The sequence below is a fragment of the Mesoplodon bidens genome, assembly GCF_964165515.1.
Source record: "Mesoplodon bidens genome assembly, chromosome: 2".
Classification (NCBI taxonomy): Eukaryota; Metazoa; Chordata; class Mammalia; order Artiodactyla; family Ziphiidae; genus Mesoplodon; species Mesoplodon bidens.
The window spans coordinates 173840986-173857938 of NC_138177.1; the positions used below are offsets into that span (position 1 = coordinate 173840986).

A 16953-nucleotide genomic window follows, 5' to 3' on the forward strand; every position below is an offset into this window, starting at 1 on the left:
GAGAAGCAGGCACCCGGAGTACTATACCTATGGCAGCCTGTGGAGGATGGGAGGAAGCCATCAGACAGGGTGCAGCTCACCAGCACCGTCCCAGCGCTCGTCTGCAAACAGAAGGCCAGAAATCTGATCAGAGGGTGTTCAAGGCTGAAGTTCCAGCGACAGAGAAGGGTCACTGACTCGTGACCTGTGCACGCCAGCCTGCCAGCTCTCACCCTGTTCCCCAGCCACTTCGGGAGCACAGGACAGCGCCAGCAAGGGCCCAGCCCTCACCTTCATAAATCATTAACCTGCAGAAAAAACAGCAGCGGCAGAACCCTAAGCCATCTTCCCAGAAGGCCCCTGCCTCCACGGACCTTCCTCTGCCAAGGAACCTCGGGAGCCTGCTGGGTCCAGCTAGGCTGACAGGTGGGTCCCCACTGGCTGACAGGTGAAACTCCAGCCTCAGAAGCCAGGATCACACTCAGCCCCCGTGTTGCAGAAGCTGGATCACACCTAAACTGTCATGGACGTGGCCGGACACTTCCTCCTCCATGGGCACCCTTGGGTCCAGCCACTCTTCCCAGCTCCCGCCCCAGTGGTCCTACGGAAGGCCATTCACTCTCTCTCTGTCTCTCCCTGTGCTGCACCCACGAGGTTGGCCACTTAGCACGTGGGTGTGAGGGAAATAAAGGGCTTCATGGAGACAGGTGCCTCGAGATTGGGGTGGAATCCCTAATGCTGGGAGCTGGGGGCAGTTTCTCCAGGCCTCGCAGTGGAGGATCCCGCAACCAAGAAGCCAGTGCCTCCACCGGGCTTCCTGGGCCCTGGAGCCAAGCTTGCCCGATGCCCCCTGCCAAGCAGTGACAGAAGGAGTTCTCCCCACTCCCGGTTCACACCCCCGATTCTGAGCTAGAGGCAGTCCTTCTAGACTTCCTGGGGAGAGGGGATCGACTCTGGAGGGAAAGCCCCGAGCCCTCCTTTCTAATCAGCGCCTGACACAAACTGGCTGCAAGCCTATTTTCCTTTCCAATCGTTAAAGCTTCTATTTGTATTAGCTGGTTTCCTAAACAAAAATAGAATGCATGTAAAGGGCAGTTAATTAATAACAGCAAACATCTATGCAGTGCCTACTATATCTCCGACATTATTCTGAGCACTTAACAAATATGAAAATCCAAATTATGAGAAAACGAGGCCCAGGGTGGTTAAGTAAGTAGCCCAAGATCACACAGCTAGTAAGCAGCAGAGTCAGGGTGTGAACCCAGGCCAGGGGCCCCAGTGTGTGCTCATTATGTAACCACCATGCTCTACTGTCTCTCAAAGTCCAAACAATACAAAAGATGTACAATGAAAAGTCAGTCTCTCAAAGCCCCCAGGAGTGACCACTATTACTGGTTTCTTATGAATCTTTCCAGAACTATGCCATGTATGCACCAACTTGTTTATCTGTATACATGCCTTGTTTTATACAGGAGGAAGCACACTGCACACCCGGTGGTGCAACCACTTTTTAAAAAAAATTTTTTTTAATTGAAGTATACTTTATTTACAATGTTTCAGGTGTATAGCAAAGTGATTCAGTTATACACGGGCACGTGTGTGTATACCTATTCTTTTTCAGATTCTTTTCCATTATAGTTTATTACAAGATATTGACTACAGTTCACTGTACTATACAGTAGGTCCTTGTTTATCTATTTTATACATAGTAGTGTGTTAATCCCAAATTCCTAATTTATCCCTCCACACACCCCTTCCCCTTTGGTAATCATAAATTTGTTTTCTATCTGTTTTGTAAATAAGTCCATTTGTATCAGTCTTTTTAGATTCCACATATAAGTGATGTCACATATTTGTCTTCTCTGTCTGACTTACTTCACTTAGCAACCACTTTTTTTGCTTAAGAATCTCCATGATCAATTCAGAACAGTACACAGAAATCAGTCTCACCTTTTTAATGGCTGCGTAGTATTTTGGGGCGGATGGGCTATACCGTAATTGACATAATCCCTATCAAGGGACACTGAGGTTGTTTCCAGGCTTTGGTGTTATAAAGCCTTCCTCCGTATACTTGGCCTTGAGCGAATGGATGCATGAACCTGTCAGTCACACTCCTAGGCCGGATCTGCTGGGTCAGAGAATTGCACTTTTCATTCTGACTGAACGCAAACTGCTCTCCACTAAGTGTGTGACTGTGTCTTTCACCCACACTGAAAACTCTCAGCAAAGAGTTGGGGGAAGCAAACTAAAATGTCTGCAAATCACTTTGCAAGTTGAAAAGTCAAACAACAGCTGCATAGCAGTCCCCCTGCAGGTCCGTCCTCCCTGTGGGCTCATTCAGAACCACTGAAGGAGGAGCAGGGAGACATACCCATTTTGCAAGAAGAAAAAGGAAGGCACCCAGCCCAGGTTCATGTGCAAGCTGCTCCTTAAATATTTACTTTAAGGTATGTACATTGTGTTTTTAGACATAATGCCATTGCACACTTAATAGACTAAGGTATAGTATAAGCATAACTTTTATATGCGCTGGGAAAAATAAAGCGTGTTTCGCTTTATTGCAGTATTTGCTTTATTGCAGTGGTCTGGAACCCAACTCAAAATATCTCCCAGGTACGCCTGTACTAGTCATGGTAACTTTGATCACTTAGTTAAAGTGATGTCTCCCTGAGGTTTCTCCACTGTAAAGTTACTATTTTCCTTTGTAATTAATAAACATCCTGTGGGAAGAAATATATATATATATATGTTTTCTGATCAAGCAGAAGCCCAGGATCCTTCCCTCTAGGCCAGAAAGTCCAATGTCCTCTCCTTTTTCCTCATTTTCAGGGATGATTCCTGCCCTCCCCTCCAAGCCCAAGGCTTTTCCCAGAAAGAAACAGAGACATCAACATATAAGGAGCCCAGAGATTTATCTGCATTATTTCATTAACAGATGAGGAAACCAAGGCTCAGAGAGGTAAGGATTTGCCCAAGGTCACAGAGGCAAGTGAACAAAGTGACAACACTAGGATTCAATCCAGGGGTATTGACCCCAAACCCTAGTCTCAACCCCTTAATCACACGGCCTCCCTGGACTTCAGGGCTGGCATCTGGGAGGCGTTTGCTGCAGACTAATTGGGGGCAGTGAGGTCCCCGGGCAAGGGCCCCGGCCAGCAAGCCCCGTGCCCACCCACAGGCCTGTGGCCACCATTTTGCACACACGTGCCCCAAGGCTCAGAAGGATGTGAGTGAGGGAATAGGCATGGCTCAGAGCAGCGCAACTCCCTGCTAGACCTTCACGGCACAATAATTAGAAAAGAATTCAAGGCTACCTGATACCACCTGGGCCCACTACTCAGTAGCCATAATACCTTGTATGAGTTACTTAACCCCCGTCTCTGTGCCTCAGTTTATTCATCTGCAAAATGGGGATTAAAAAGTACCTACTGGGGCTTCCCTGGTGGCGCAGTGGTTGAGAATCTGCCTGCCAATGCAGGGGACACGGGTTCGAGACCTGGTGTGGGAAGGTCCCACATGCCGCTCAGCAACTAAACCCGTGTGCCACAACTACTGAGCCTGCACTCTAGAGCCTGCGAGACACAACTACTGAGCCACCGTGTCACAACAACTGAAGCCCGCGTGCCTAGAGCCCGTGCTCCGTAACAAAGAGAAGCCATCCGCAATGAGCCCGCGTACCGCAATGAAGAGTAGCCCCCGCTCGCCGCAACTAGAGAGAGCCCGCGCACAGAAACAAAGACCCAATGCAGCCAAAAATAAATAAATTAAAATAAATAAATTTTTAAAAATACTTCTAAGAAGCACCTATTTCATGGGGTTCTTAAGAAAATTAAAAGTAAATACATGCAACACTCTTGGAGGGGTCCCTGGGACACGGTAGTCTCTGGCTGTCATTTAACACCCAGGGCACAGACTGTGATGACCAAGCTCTACCTTGGGAGTCAGGGATCCAGGCTGGAGTCTCATCTCCACTGGCAGGTGAGCTGAGCCTTGGTGTCCTCATCTGTAAAATGGGGTTCCTGCTACCTGGCCCATGGGACTCCCAGCAGCATCCCTGAGGTCAACCACAAAGCCCTAGCAGGCTCAGTCAGTGCCAAGATGCCCATCCTTGACGTGTCACCACCAAAATGGGAAACAGCAAATGGGACCATGTGTCTGGATTCTGCATCCCAGGAGTGTGAGATACCCTGGAGGAGGCTCAAAGGGGAACCCCAAGGGCTTCCAAGCCGTGAGGGTCTGGGGGCAGCCAAATCCATCTGCAGGCCAGGCTCTGCCTCCTCCTCTCGGTGTGACCCCAGGCCCCCCACCTTGGCCTCTCAGAGCTTCAGGCTACATCTCTGTAAAGTGGGCATGACAGCACCCGCCCGGAGGATGCCACAGGCTGCCACAGCCAGCAGCCGGGGCATAGGTGTGAACATGAGCAAACAGGTGGGGTTGCTCGGCTATTTCCTTTTTTTATTTTTTTTTAAGTCTTCCTTGAGCTATGCATGGTCTGGAAGCTTCAAGGTCAGAGGCTAAGCTGGAAGAAATGTGTCGTGATGCCCCTGAAATGAGCCTCGCTCTTAAAAGCGATCCAGAACCCTCCTGCCACAGCGGTCTCTGGCAAAAGAGGCAGTCTGGCTGGGGAAGGAGCGTTGACTGAAAACTAAGAGTAGCCCAGCAGGATTATCTACAGAATTATCTACACTCAGGGATTCCAACTGTTTCTAAAGTGCAGAGAGGAAAAGGACAGAAGGAAACTCACTAAGGTATATGAACAGTGTTTGCCTGGGTGGCAGGGCTCCAGAAGGTTTTCTTTTGACCCTCATTCCATTTTTCTGAATTTTCCAGATCTTCTACGGTGAGTATTATAAGGATGGAAGATGAAAAGAAGCATTCTCACTTTTAAAAAGAGGACTAAGGGGCTTCCCTGGTGGCGCAGTGGTTGAGTGTCCGCCTGCCGATGCAGGGGACATGGGTTCGTGCCCCGGTCCAGGAAGATCCCACATGCAGAGCGGCTGGGCCCGTGAGCCATGGCCGCTGAGCCTGCGCGTCCAGAGGCTGTGCTCCGCAACGGGAGAGGCCACAACAGTGAGAGGCCCGCGTACCACAAAAAAAAAAAAAAAAGAGGACTAAGGCAAAACATCACAGGTCGGACCAGACAGTAGCTGCAAGATGGTGTTGAGAGGGTGGGATCTGTTGCTAGATCTGAGTTTGAATCCCATCTCTGCCACTTCCAGCTGTTACAATTCACCCCCTTCTCCCCAGCACCCGCCTCACAGAGGTCCTGTGCTCATGAAACGGGACCGTGGCGTGTGGTGGTGTAGCTCTCAGCCTGCAGTGGCCACTGTTATCACAGTGATATTCACAGTGCTCCACGTGGGTGGTAGGGTTATGGAGACTTTCTTCTCTGGGGGGTCATCTCTTTAAAAACGACTGCCAAGACTGGCTAGGCAGGCAGACCCCCGAACGGTGCTCTTGCCCGTGACCCTACACAGAACGACCAGCAGCAGGCTGTACTTCTCAAGCGCGTTCAGACAGAGCGAGAAGCAAAGGAGCAAGCCCAGCTCCGGGTGTGCTCCCCAAGCAGGTCAAGTTCAGTGACTGGGACCACCCAAGAGCGGCCAGATTAGCACTTCCCTCCACCCTGGACAGCCCTGCTCACCACAGCAGGTGTCTTCCAGGCTCTAATTGAATCAGACCCTTATCAGTTCTTCCTTCCTCTAGAGATCAAGGTCCATCCAGCCCAGAGGCCCAGCAGGAAACCCTCCTCCAGCCTGCACGCACCCACCCCTCCTCACTAGTTCCTGAGATTCACGCCATCCCTGACCATCTCCCACCTCCCACTCAAGTGAATGGCCCCATCAGCTCCCCCTGAATGAGGCTTGGAGAAATACACCAGGAAGGCTCCTGAAAATCAGGGAGGCTGCACAAACCAGGCCAGGAGTTTGAGGACAGGGAAGGCGGGACTCAGCGGGGAGGGGAGGGGAGGGTGGGCAGGGTCCCAGGTAGGCAGGCAGGCAGGCAGGCAGGCAGTCCCAGAGGGAGATGCTGGCATAACCGAGACGGGCAGCCTTGCCAGAGGAAAGATAGATGCCACCCTGTTCTGCACAGAGGGAAACGGACCAGGATCTGGCCCAGGCCCCCACCTCCAACTCTGGCCTCAGAGGCACCCTATCTGTCTCCTGGAAGCCAGGAAAAAAGTGTGGGACGGGAGGTAAGACCAGGGGTGTGGACCAGAGCTCCTCCTGCAACCACAGCCTCCGGGAGGCCTCTCCAGGTTTCGGCCCCTGCCAGGTGTGAGCTTGACCAACACACGCCCACCTCTGCTGCCACAGCAAGGGTTCCAAAACACACAGGCTCAGACTCATCCTCGTCACCTTCGCCTTCGGAATGCAGGTCCTCAGCAAGGCCCTCCCTGACCTGCCACACCACCCTCCCTACCGACCTCTCTGGTCTGGGCAGTTCCCACGCCCGGCCTGACTGTTCCAGCCCTCATGAAGGGCTTCAGGCCCATCGCTTTGCCGACCTGTTCTATATCTCTGGGTCTTTGCTCAGGTTGTTTGTTCCCTCCAGGGATAATTCTCTCTCAGAACCAAAAAGCAAACTCCTACTCAACCTTCAAAACCCAGACCCTTCTCCTCTGTGAGGCCTCCCCAGACCCATCTCATGCAGTGGTTCCCAAGCCTGGTTTAAAAAATACCTGAATCTGTGCTCACTTCAGCAGCACATATACTAAAGTTGGAACGATACAGAGAAGATTAGCATGGCCCCTGCACAAGGATGACACGCAAATTCGTGAAGCGTTCCATCTTCTTTTGTTATACAGCAGCAACTAACACAACAATGTAAAGCAATTATACTCCAATAAAGATGTTAAAAAAAAAAAAAAGAAAGAAACCTGTGTCCCAGGCCCACAATTCTGAATTGGTAGCTTGCGGGTGCAGCCTGAGAAAGTCTATTTTCAAAGAGCATAGGTGATTCTGGGATACCTACAGCCCCCATTAGAACGGTCTCCCTTCCTAGACTGGACTCTTCTTTTCGTCTCAGTGCCCAGAGCACCGACCCACACGCTAGACAACAGCTGAGCTTCACTGAACTAAGCCCAGAGCCTGAGAACTTTCATCTGCTTGGGATCCACTCACTGAGGAGACCATGAGGCTGGCGTATCCCTGAACCTGGGGTGGCTGCAGGTATGGGGCTTCCTGACCAGTGGAGGAGGGGCACAGGCCCAGATAGGAACCTCAGCCCAGGTGTCCTCTGCCCTGCCCGGAAAGCCCGGGGCCAGGAGGAAGAGCAGGGTCTGCAAGCTGTATGGTGGGGGCACCTCTGCCCTGGGAGTCCCTCATCGCAAACAGCCCCCCTGCTGCAGACTGTGGAGGGGGCTAGTTCGCAGGGGCTCTGGAGAGACAACGTGCCTTAGCCAAGAGAACACAGATGGAGGTACAGCAAGAAGGACATGTGGCCAGGACTCAGAGCCCCAGAAAGCATTCAGCCTGGGGTCAGAGAGACCAGCTTCAGACGCTGAATCTGCGCTTGCCCTCCAGCGGCCAGACCTCAGGAAGTTACTCACCCTCTCTGTGCTTCCTGTCCTCATGTGTCAGATGCAGATGTAAGTGGAGTGACATCTGAAAATGCCGGTAGGCCCTTAATAAATGTTAGTTCCCTTCCTGGAGTTCCTGCCGCTCCTGGAGGACAGTGTTGCCCCATTCTGCAGATTGCTCAACTGAGTGCAGGCCGACGGTCCACCAGAATATCAGCCCTGACCTTTGTGACCCTTGTCACCCTTGAGATCACAAAATGATCGTCTTAGAAACGATAATAGCTGACGTCTCCCAGCACTGCCGTGCACCAGAACCCCTGCTGAACATTTTACAGTGTCTGTCTAATTTAATTCCCACAACGGATGAGGAACAGGAGGCTGAGAGACTGAGGATGTTCCCAAGGCCACGCAGTGGCTGAGCAGGGTCCCTGGGTTGTGAGCTGGGAGAGCCAGGGCGGGACCTTCGGGCTGGTTCTCACGGGATCCCAGCACGGACCAGGTGCCAGGTGGCTGAGGGTGCGGGTGAGTGGGGAGAGCATCCTCCCAGACCCTCCACAGCCTGTGGCGGGAGCCTCCAAATGCCAGAGGGACACAGGGCCAGCTCCCCTCCCTGCACATTAGGCGCCAAGCCACTCAATGGGCTTCCTGCCATGGGCAGGGGTGAGGCTGGCCAGTGGCTGAGGCCTCAGACAATGGAGGCTCTGTAACTGCGCGGGGTAAGTGTCCCCTCTCCCTAGGCGTGCCCCTGGTCAATGATCCCCAGGCAGGACAGGTTGGGAGCAGGCCCCCTCCCACACCAACCCTGAGGAGGCCTCTGGGCCGAAGGGACCCCTGGGGGCTGTCGCTAGGAAACCACAGCCAGCCTGGAGAAGCTGCTGCCACCAGAACAGCCCCCAGACCCTCCCCATCCTCCTCCCCCTCCTCCTCCGCCTCCCAGCCCCCAGGCACATTAACCCCTTTGTTCCCAGAGGTCCAGTCCAGGCAGAAGGCCCGAGGCTGAAGGGCCAGGTGGAAAACTGCCAATCCGAGGGTCCCATATTCTTGGCCACATCCTGGGTGGCCCATTCGATGGGGCTCCCCAGCACACACACCTGGAAGCTGGGAGAGGACAGCATGGAATATGCACCACCCCTTCACCTTTCTGCACCTGTTTCCCCATCCAAAGCCCGGGCAATTTAGTGCCAGGGCGGCTCTAGAACACTCATACCAGCAGTAGAGCATTTTCATGCCAGAACCAAACCCAAGAGGTGGCTTTGTTCCCTCCTTTTCATGAACAGGGAAGCTGGGGTTCAGACCGGGGAAGCAACCTGCCCGAAGTCACCCAGGAAGCATGAAGTGGGACCAGGAAATGGAGGGGTCTTGACTCCAGGCAACTTCACGGAGCTGGATGTGGGGGAAGGATGGACGGTCCAGGCTGCAGGAATGGCCCAGGCAAAGGACCTCCAAATGCTGGGCTGCTCTCAGGCTCAGGACTCCAACCTCATCTTGATCTGCACCTCCCCAGGCAACCTCACCCATTTCGTGGTTTTTAAGACCATCTCTACGGTGACACCACCAGCCTGACCTTCCCTGGAACTCCAGACCTCTGCCCAGAAGTATGCCTGCCCAGCACGTCCACTCACTGGTCTACAGGGCATATTGAATTTAACATCCTGCTCGCCACCCTCACTCCTCCCAGGCGTCCCATCTCACCTGACGGCAGCTCCAGCCTGCCAGGAGCTCAGGCTAAACACCTCAGGCTCATCCCTGGCTCCCCCCTCTCTCTCACACCTACATGCCACCCGTCAGCAAACCTCGTTGGCTTTACCCTCCAAACATGTCTAGGATCTGACCACTTCGCACCACCTCCCCTGCTACCACCCTGATCCACACCACCATCATCCCTTCCCTGGATCATTAAAATAGCCCCTTGACTGGTCTCCTGCTTCCCGCTTTCACCCCCCTACCCCCCACCCCGCACACTTTGTTCTCAACACAGCAGTTCTGCTCAAAGCCTCAAATGCCTTCCTACCTCATTCGGATTGGAAACCAGGGTCCTCACCTTGGCCAACAAGGCCCTACATGATGTGGTCCCTCCACCAACTCCCTGACTTCAGAGCCTACCTCTCTCCCCATAGCTTTTCTACCCTAGTCACAATGACCACTGTGCAGCCCCTCAAACACCCTACCACAGGGCCTTTGCACTTGCTGTTTCCTCTGCCTGGAACACTCTTCCCCCGGATATACACATGGATGACTCCCTCACCTCCTTCAGGGCTCTGCTCAAAGGTCACTGTGTCAGAGAGGGCCCCTCCAACCACCCGCTTTAAAATCGCACATACAGGGCTTCCCTGGTGGCGCAGTGGTTGGGAGTCCGCCTGCCGATGCAGGGGACACGGGTTCGTGCCCCGGTCTGGGAAGATCCCACATGCCGCGTCGCGGCTGGGCCCGTGAGCCATGGCCGCTGAGCCTGCGCGTCCGGAGCCTGTGCTCCGCAACGGGAGAGGCCACAACGGTGAGAGGCCCGCGTACCGCAAAAAAAAAAAAAAAAAAAAAAAAAATTGCACATACACTTCCCCATCACACTCTTTCCTCTGACTCTGCTCTCCCCGCCTTCATAGTATTTAACACCTCCGGGAATCTATACATTTTAGTTGTTTACATCAGTTTCCTCCTACCAGAATGTGGACATTATCGTTTATGTTCATCGCTCCAACCACAGCCCTGGAATGGTGCCCGGCACACAACAGACCTCAACACACACTTGCTGAATGAAGGAAGGGATGCTGGTCTACACCAGCCGTGCCACCACCATCAGAGGAGGCGAGAAGGTGGCCGAGGCCTGTGGGGCACCCGCTCTTGGGGCCATGCCTCCTCCTGCCCAAAATCAGCCTCGGCCAGGACAGCTCCTCCCAGGAGAGCTGCACAGAGTCAGTGCCGAGCTGTGCAAGAGGCGGTTCCCCCAAAACCAGTCTGGGAAGAGGCCTGGGGCCCATGCCAGGGTGTGATCAGGAGAGGGGCGGGGCGGGTGCGAGGAAGGACTTGGACTATTTTTACAAACTCGCTCCCAAAAAGACCGCATTCTTGCTCTGGTGAGTCAGAAGCATGTGGTCAGGAGAGAAGACAGGACGCCGAAGCCCCGGTGGCTGCCGCCCTCGGCCGCTCGGGCAGGCAGGTGAGGGACCCTGGCGTACACCCGGCTCTCCCGGGAAGGATCACGGGAGCCCCCCGCTGGCCGGCCACCGAGAGCAGAGGAAGCCTCCCTGTCAAAGCCCACAAGGGTCCAGTCTGACTCCAGTCTCTTCTTCTGGCCCAAGCTCTGCTTCCCTCTGAGAGGGGGCTGTCCGCTTTGTCCTACAGAGCGCTCCGGGCAGGAAGAAATAACCTTTGCAAAACTCGGAGCTAAAAATAGCTCAGCCCACCCAAGCAAGGCAGGGCAAGCTGGCTGGACAGCACCTGAGGTCTCCCAAAACACAAGCCCCACAAGGAGCCCCAGGGGACCCAGAGGCCTCAGCCCCAAAGGCCAGCACTTAAGCTTCACGCCACCCCCTTCACAATGTGCGGCCCTTCCCCAGGGAAGATGTGAGTGTCATTCCAGCAGATCCGTGTCCTCCGCACCTGCCAGGGAGAGACGGAAATGCCTGTCCTCCCACCAGCCCCCAAAGGGGCAGAGTACCCACGAGTGGATGGGATCAGCCCCATTTTATAGAGGAGGAAACTGAGGCTCAGAGAGGTAGAGAGATCTGTCCATGTTCAAGAAGCTCGTCAGAGGCAGATCCGTGATTAAGCTGCAGGTGGAGAGGTCTGGCCACGTCGCTGTAGCAGGGTGCTTCGCCCTCAACAGACCAATGGATCCATCCCACTCCCTTGCGATGAATACCACACCTCTGACAAGATGCTGCCTGGGGCTCTGGGAAGGGGGCAGAGGAGACTGGGCTGGAGGTGTTGGGGGGAGGCAGGGTTTCAACCATGAAATAAATTTGCCCTGAATTCTGCTGTCCTGGGCTGCAGTCAAATCCTGGACTGTGACCCCCACGGGGAACTGGTCCCAAACACCGGTCCTCTTTCATTATCAGCTTTGGCGAAAGCTTAACTGATGCTCTCGACACCAGCCCTGTACTTGAACTCTTGAGGGACTGGCACCCACAGCCTGGTCCTACAGAGAATTCCCACCCTCCCTTCTCACAGAAACCGCACTGGGGCTGTGAGCCCACCTCTGCCTGCATCCTGTTGCCCGGTGGAAAATGGGGGACCCGTTGCACTCAGGGTGCCCCCATCCTGAGGCAGTCTCTGGTCCTGCAGGGTATCCCTTGGGTGCCCCTTTGTGCCACCATCATGCCCCAGGTATGATTTTTAGGAGAGTGAGTCTGCAATCAAACCTGGTTGGGTTCTGGCTCTCCATTTCCTCACCGTGACACAAAGACATTATTTCCCTGTTCTGATCCCTGCTTCCCTCTTCTGTAGGAAAACTCTAAAAATCCCCACTGCAAAGAGTTGCTATAAGGATTAAATGAGAATAATTCACATAAAACACCTCGCTGAGAGCCTGGAACACAGGAGGCGCTCAATAAATGTTTATTGAATGAATGAATGACCACCTCCTTCTAACTGGACAGCAGCCCTGGCCTACAAGAAGGGGTGGTGTCCTAGGTAGAGCTGAGCAGTCCCAGGGCCCTCCCCATCACTGTCCTCCAGAGTCTTTCTGGGTCAGTGAAAGCCCTCCTGCAGCTTCTGACCATGCAGTGTCCCCCACTGAGGGCCAGGGGTGCCCACTGATGTGCTCTGGGACAGCCAGCAGCTTGGCCTGGCCCTGAAGCTAACACTCAGCTCCCCAAAGCCTCCACACACCTCCTGCTCCTTTTAAAGTCAAGATTCCAGGCAAGAAGGTCACATCAGGAAAGGAGAGGACCCCAAAAATGACAGCGATGCTGAGTTCCCTTAGTTGGTGTGAAACACAGTGATGACCAAAGCTCAGTGCGTGGTGCCAGGGAGACATTCCAATTGCCTGAATTCACGTGGTCAAGGGGAGGCGGGGCCTCGCAGCTGGCTGCAGATGTACCCCTTATGTAAAGCACCCTGGCTGGAGAATCAGCCCTGGGGAGAGTTGCAAATATCAGGATGCTTCAATTTCCTTGCTTGAACTCAAATGTATTCTGCTGAAGTCAGGGACAGCAACCCTGCCTCCAGGCAGCAAACTTACAGTGACCCCCCCACCCCACCCCGCCTGCCCACGGCTGTCACTTGACACTGCATCAGGAGCATCCTCAAGTGACCTGTGGAAAGAGACAGGCCTGGGAAGGCAGGATCTGGTGCTCTCTTCCCTGCTTGCAGCCAACAGGTGCTCCAAAATGCTGGATGGCGGCAGGGGGATACATGCGCGAACACCTGTGCATTTCCTGCCAAGGCTGAGCCTTTGCCAGGTTCATCCGAGGTCTGTCCTGTGGCCAGGGTCTGGGTCAGAGGACGGAGACACCATCTCCTTTCCCATTAGGATGCAAACCAGGAAGTGAGTGAGGAAGGTCACGTCTTCCACATATGTGCCATGTATGTCAGAACTGAGGTCTCCAGGTCCCATTCCCTCCTTCTGGGAACCTAAGAGCGTTCAAGGGGAGGGCAGGAAAGCCCACCTACTTTTCTGGATCCACCCCACAATATCTCTTAATCATTCCACAAAAATTGATTGAGCACTACTGGATGCCAGGTACCATGCAAGGTTCTGGGGGTTTGGATCCTGCCCGCTTGAAATCCACAACCCCACAGGGATGCAGATGCTAAACAATTACACAAGTCCATACATCTATACCAACCAGGACAGGCACTCTGGGTGGGGGGAACACCAGGGCTTAACTGAGATCGAGGCAGCCAGTCGAACATTCCGACTCAACTCCCCCAGAACTGATGATGGTCGTATGTACACCCTACGGTTGTTTGATGACCTGCCCTACATTGTAACCACACAGAGCAAGGCGACACAAGGCCTGGCGATGGCCCTGTTCTTTTGCCAGAGGCTCTGCCTCCAGTTGGCCTGGGCCAAGGCACACAACTGCTCAGGCCTCCAAGGGCTTTCCCACCTCCCATCGGATGTTTGCATTTCATGCCAAACCCAAGAAATACAGGATGTTGTGGGCGCTTTTTTCCTCTTTTGTTTTTTTTGGAGGGTGGCAGTATTGGATTTCAAATTTTCCGTTCCATCTTGATGTATGCAATTACAGTTTCACTGATCCTTCTAAGGCAGAGGTTCTCAACGGGAGCGACTTTGCCACCCAGGGACACTTGGCAATGTTTGGAGACATTGGGGTTGTCACAACGGGGAGGGAGGGGGAAGCTAGTGGCCTGTAAGGGGTAGAGGCCAGGGATGCTCTGCATGTCCTACAGTGCAGAGCCCGGCCTCCACAGCAGAGAACTATCCAGCTCAAGTGTCGACAGTGCTGGGGTAGAAAACTCCTGGTCTCGGGGCATCTGGTCAAGTCCTCTGAGGATCTAGAGCAGACACTGGCCTGTTAATGCAGGGTAGTGTTACTGCTATTAGTCACAGGGGCACAGAGAGCAAAGTCACTGCCACCGGTTTCCATGGCAGATAATACCAGGTTCCAAGTCTCTAAAGAAACTGAATTATGCTCTGGTTACTTGTTTTTGTGGATCTCGGGGCAGAGACTGGGGGCAGAGACCACAACCTACTTTTCTGTGTGCCTCCACCACCTGGTGTGGCATCTGGAATACAGGAAGTGGGGAGGGAGGGCAGGAGGGAGGGAGAGAGGGCAGGCTGCAGCCTCTTCAAAGCAAGGACCACGCCTTACGCCTCTCCCTCCTCAGCACCCAGCACCGTTCCTGGCACCTAGCCGCCATCTCTGAGTTCACAAATAAACAACCAGACCTGAGCTCTCCTGGGCCAGGGCCGATGCCCCCACTCCCCTCTGACCGCCCCCGCCCCCACCGCCCCGAGCCCAGCCTAGCACATGGCTCAGCCCTGGACACTTATTCATCAAGCATCTCCAGCGTGCTGGGTGCCAGGCGAGGCCCCACTGGGCTGGTGTAGTGGTGAGCAAGGCGGACACGGCCCCTGGCCCTCGGAGCTCACAGTCCAGCAGGGGAAGGTGAACTGAATGGGCTCCAACTGTCAAGAGCAGGTGGTGCTTCTGCGGGGAAGACCTGGAGGCCTAGGGGAACTCCGGGGAGTGGCCCTGAACCCGGGGTGGGGGCATGTCAGTTAATGCTCCTTGAAACAGTCAACAAAAGCATGAATAGTTCATCTCTGCAAGGCCTGGGACATGGGAGCAGGAGAGAGGGAGGGAGGACGGTAGAAAGGAGGCTTCCAGGGGGAGTCACAGGGGCCCCTGCACTGCCCTGGCTCGTCTCTCCCCACCCAGCAACCTGGCCCAGGTACTCATCCACAAAAGTGGCACTGAGTGGGTGGAATTCAGGGCCCGGACACCGGGCACAGAAAAAAGGCAAACGCTCGCTCCTTGAGTTGCCCCCAAGGAGTGAGTGCCAAAATCAGCATCACAACACGTCACATGTATTAACTGCTAACTAAGGGCCCGGAGCAATTCCAAGTCCTTTACTCCTATAATTACTTTAATCTTTACAACAACCTTTTCAGAGAGGAGCTATTATCACCCCCATTTTACAGATTAGGAAACAGAGGCACAGAGAGGGTAAGAAAATTGCTCAAGGTCACACGGTCAATACAAGGGGGAACTGGGATTGGATCACAGGCCATCTGGCTGCAGGGCTGTGCCTTGAACCCCTACGGTGTTCACACGTTCGCACCTCAGCCACTAGCCGGCCACCAGTCCGCTGGGCTGCTCTGCTGCCTGGGAAATGCTCAGGTGAGCAGACGGGGCCATGGGGAGCTGGTGGGACAGGGACCCTAAGCAGCAGCACATCAGGAGAACGTGGGGGACCAGCAGACAAAGTGCTCCGGCCCGGTGGCCCTGGGCAAGTGTTCTAGCTACGATGTCCCCAGCAGAGCCTCAATAAGCGGCCCCCTCCCAGAGCAGCTGAATGCAAACATGTCAAGTCTCGCTGGGCATCCTTGTCCAGAACCACCTGGGGGCTGAGGGCAGGCACAGGTTCCCGTGAACACCAGGAATTCACCCTCACCGATCCAGCCACTCTCCTGGAGCAGGCACCTGGGCAGGGTCGGCCTGAGATTCATGTCCCACTGTGCCGGCAGTGTGCCAGCCACCACCTGAGCCAGCGGTGGCTGAGGATGCCCAAAACGTCAGGCCAAGCCTGGCAGGACCCCCTTAGGGCGGGCAGCATCGATCCCCTCCTAACCCCTCTCTTTGAAAGGGCGCCTGCTGATCAGAGCAGGCCGGGTGATCCACTGTGATTCGCAGCATTGGCGCTGCCATTAGTTCTGAGTCAAGCATGTTGTATTTTCCCACAGTCAGTCACTCTCAGAAGAGAGGGATCTCTGAGAGGCTGAAATCCAACCTGTCAGCCAGGGCAAGAATTCCTTCTTGAGGATCCCAACAGATGGGTGGGTCAGAGCACAAGCTTTGCAATCAGGCAGCCCTGACTCCAAATCCTGACCCCACAACCCAGCAAACATGTGACTTGACCTCCATAAGCCTCAGTTTACTCATCTGCATACTGGGTGTAATAACACCCCTGAGACCCAATTAAGTAATATACTCATTCATGCATTCAGTCAATCAATTCCCGTTTATTAAGCACCCCTGTGAGCCAGGTACTGTTCTAGGTGCCTGGGATACATCAGTGAACAAAAAAAGAAAAAGCCTCCCTGCCCTGATGGAGCTTACTGAGCCCAGCCCTGTGCCAGCCGCAGAGTGGCTATTCCATAAATGCCTCACCTCTACCCAAGCCTGAGTCACTGTCCCACATCATATTCTCATGTTTGAATTCCTCCTTTGGCAGAAGACTCACTGTCCCACATTAGAAAAGTCTAAACCTGCCCTCATTTCATCCTGTGAAGTTTCTCAGGACAAGCCTCCTCCCTCCTGCATGGGACACCCATAAGCTGGCCCTCCTTCCCCGAGTCAGTCACACCCTCGCTAGGATGTGTTCCAGGCTGCCACTGTCCCTCTCATTGGTTCAACAAACACTTCTTGAGTACCCACTACATGCCAGGAGGTGGACCACCCTGGAACATCATCTGGGTTGCATTTCCCCCTCGCCAAGGTTGGGGCACACGTGGGAACGCGGCAGCCTCAGCTCACCACCTGGGACACTAACTCACGTCACCAGTGTGCGTGGAAAATCAAGGCCGTCCCTCCAGAAGTAGGTCCTGCGCTTTTCTGCTAACAAGTGTGAAATCGAAATGACAGTAATTGACATGAAATCCCAACTGCTGCTCTGGCTAGCTGGGAAGCAAACTAAGGCTCACTGTGATCTCCGAGTTTCTAGTAAAACCAGGAGCCAGGTGTGGGTTTTCACACGTGCTTTGGGTTGGAAAGCCCAGTCCCCACGTGACTCCCCACTCAGCCTCGAGGCTCCCGGAGGACAGC

General features: G+C 54.2%; 1 protein-coding gene across 3 annotated transcripts in view; it reads right to left on the reverse strand.

Moving 5' to 3' along the window:
- ARHGEF10L (Rho guanine nucleotide exchange factor 10 like) overlaps window positions 1-16953 on the reverse strand; it is a 146528-nt gene that overhangs the window by 109487 nt on the left and 20088 nt on the right. For all 3 annotated transcript variants that reach the window (XM_081223481.1, XM_081223479.1, XM_081223480.1), the window contains exon 2: window positions 28-101. In XM_081223481.1, the coding sequence (XP_081079607.1) occupies window positions 28-61 (34 nt within the window). In that variant the 5' untranslated portion in view covers window positions 62-101. The remainder of the gene's footprint in view (window positions 1-27; window positions 102-16953) is intronic.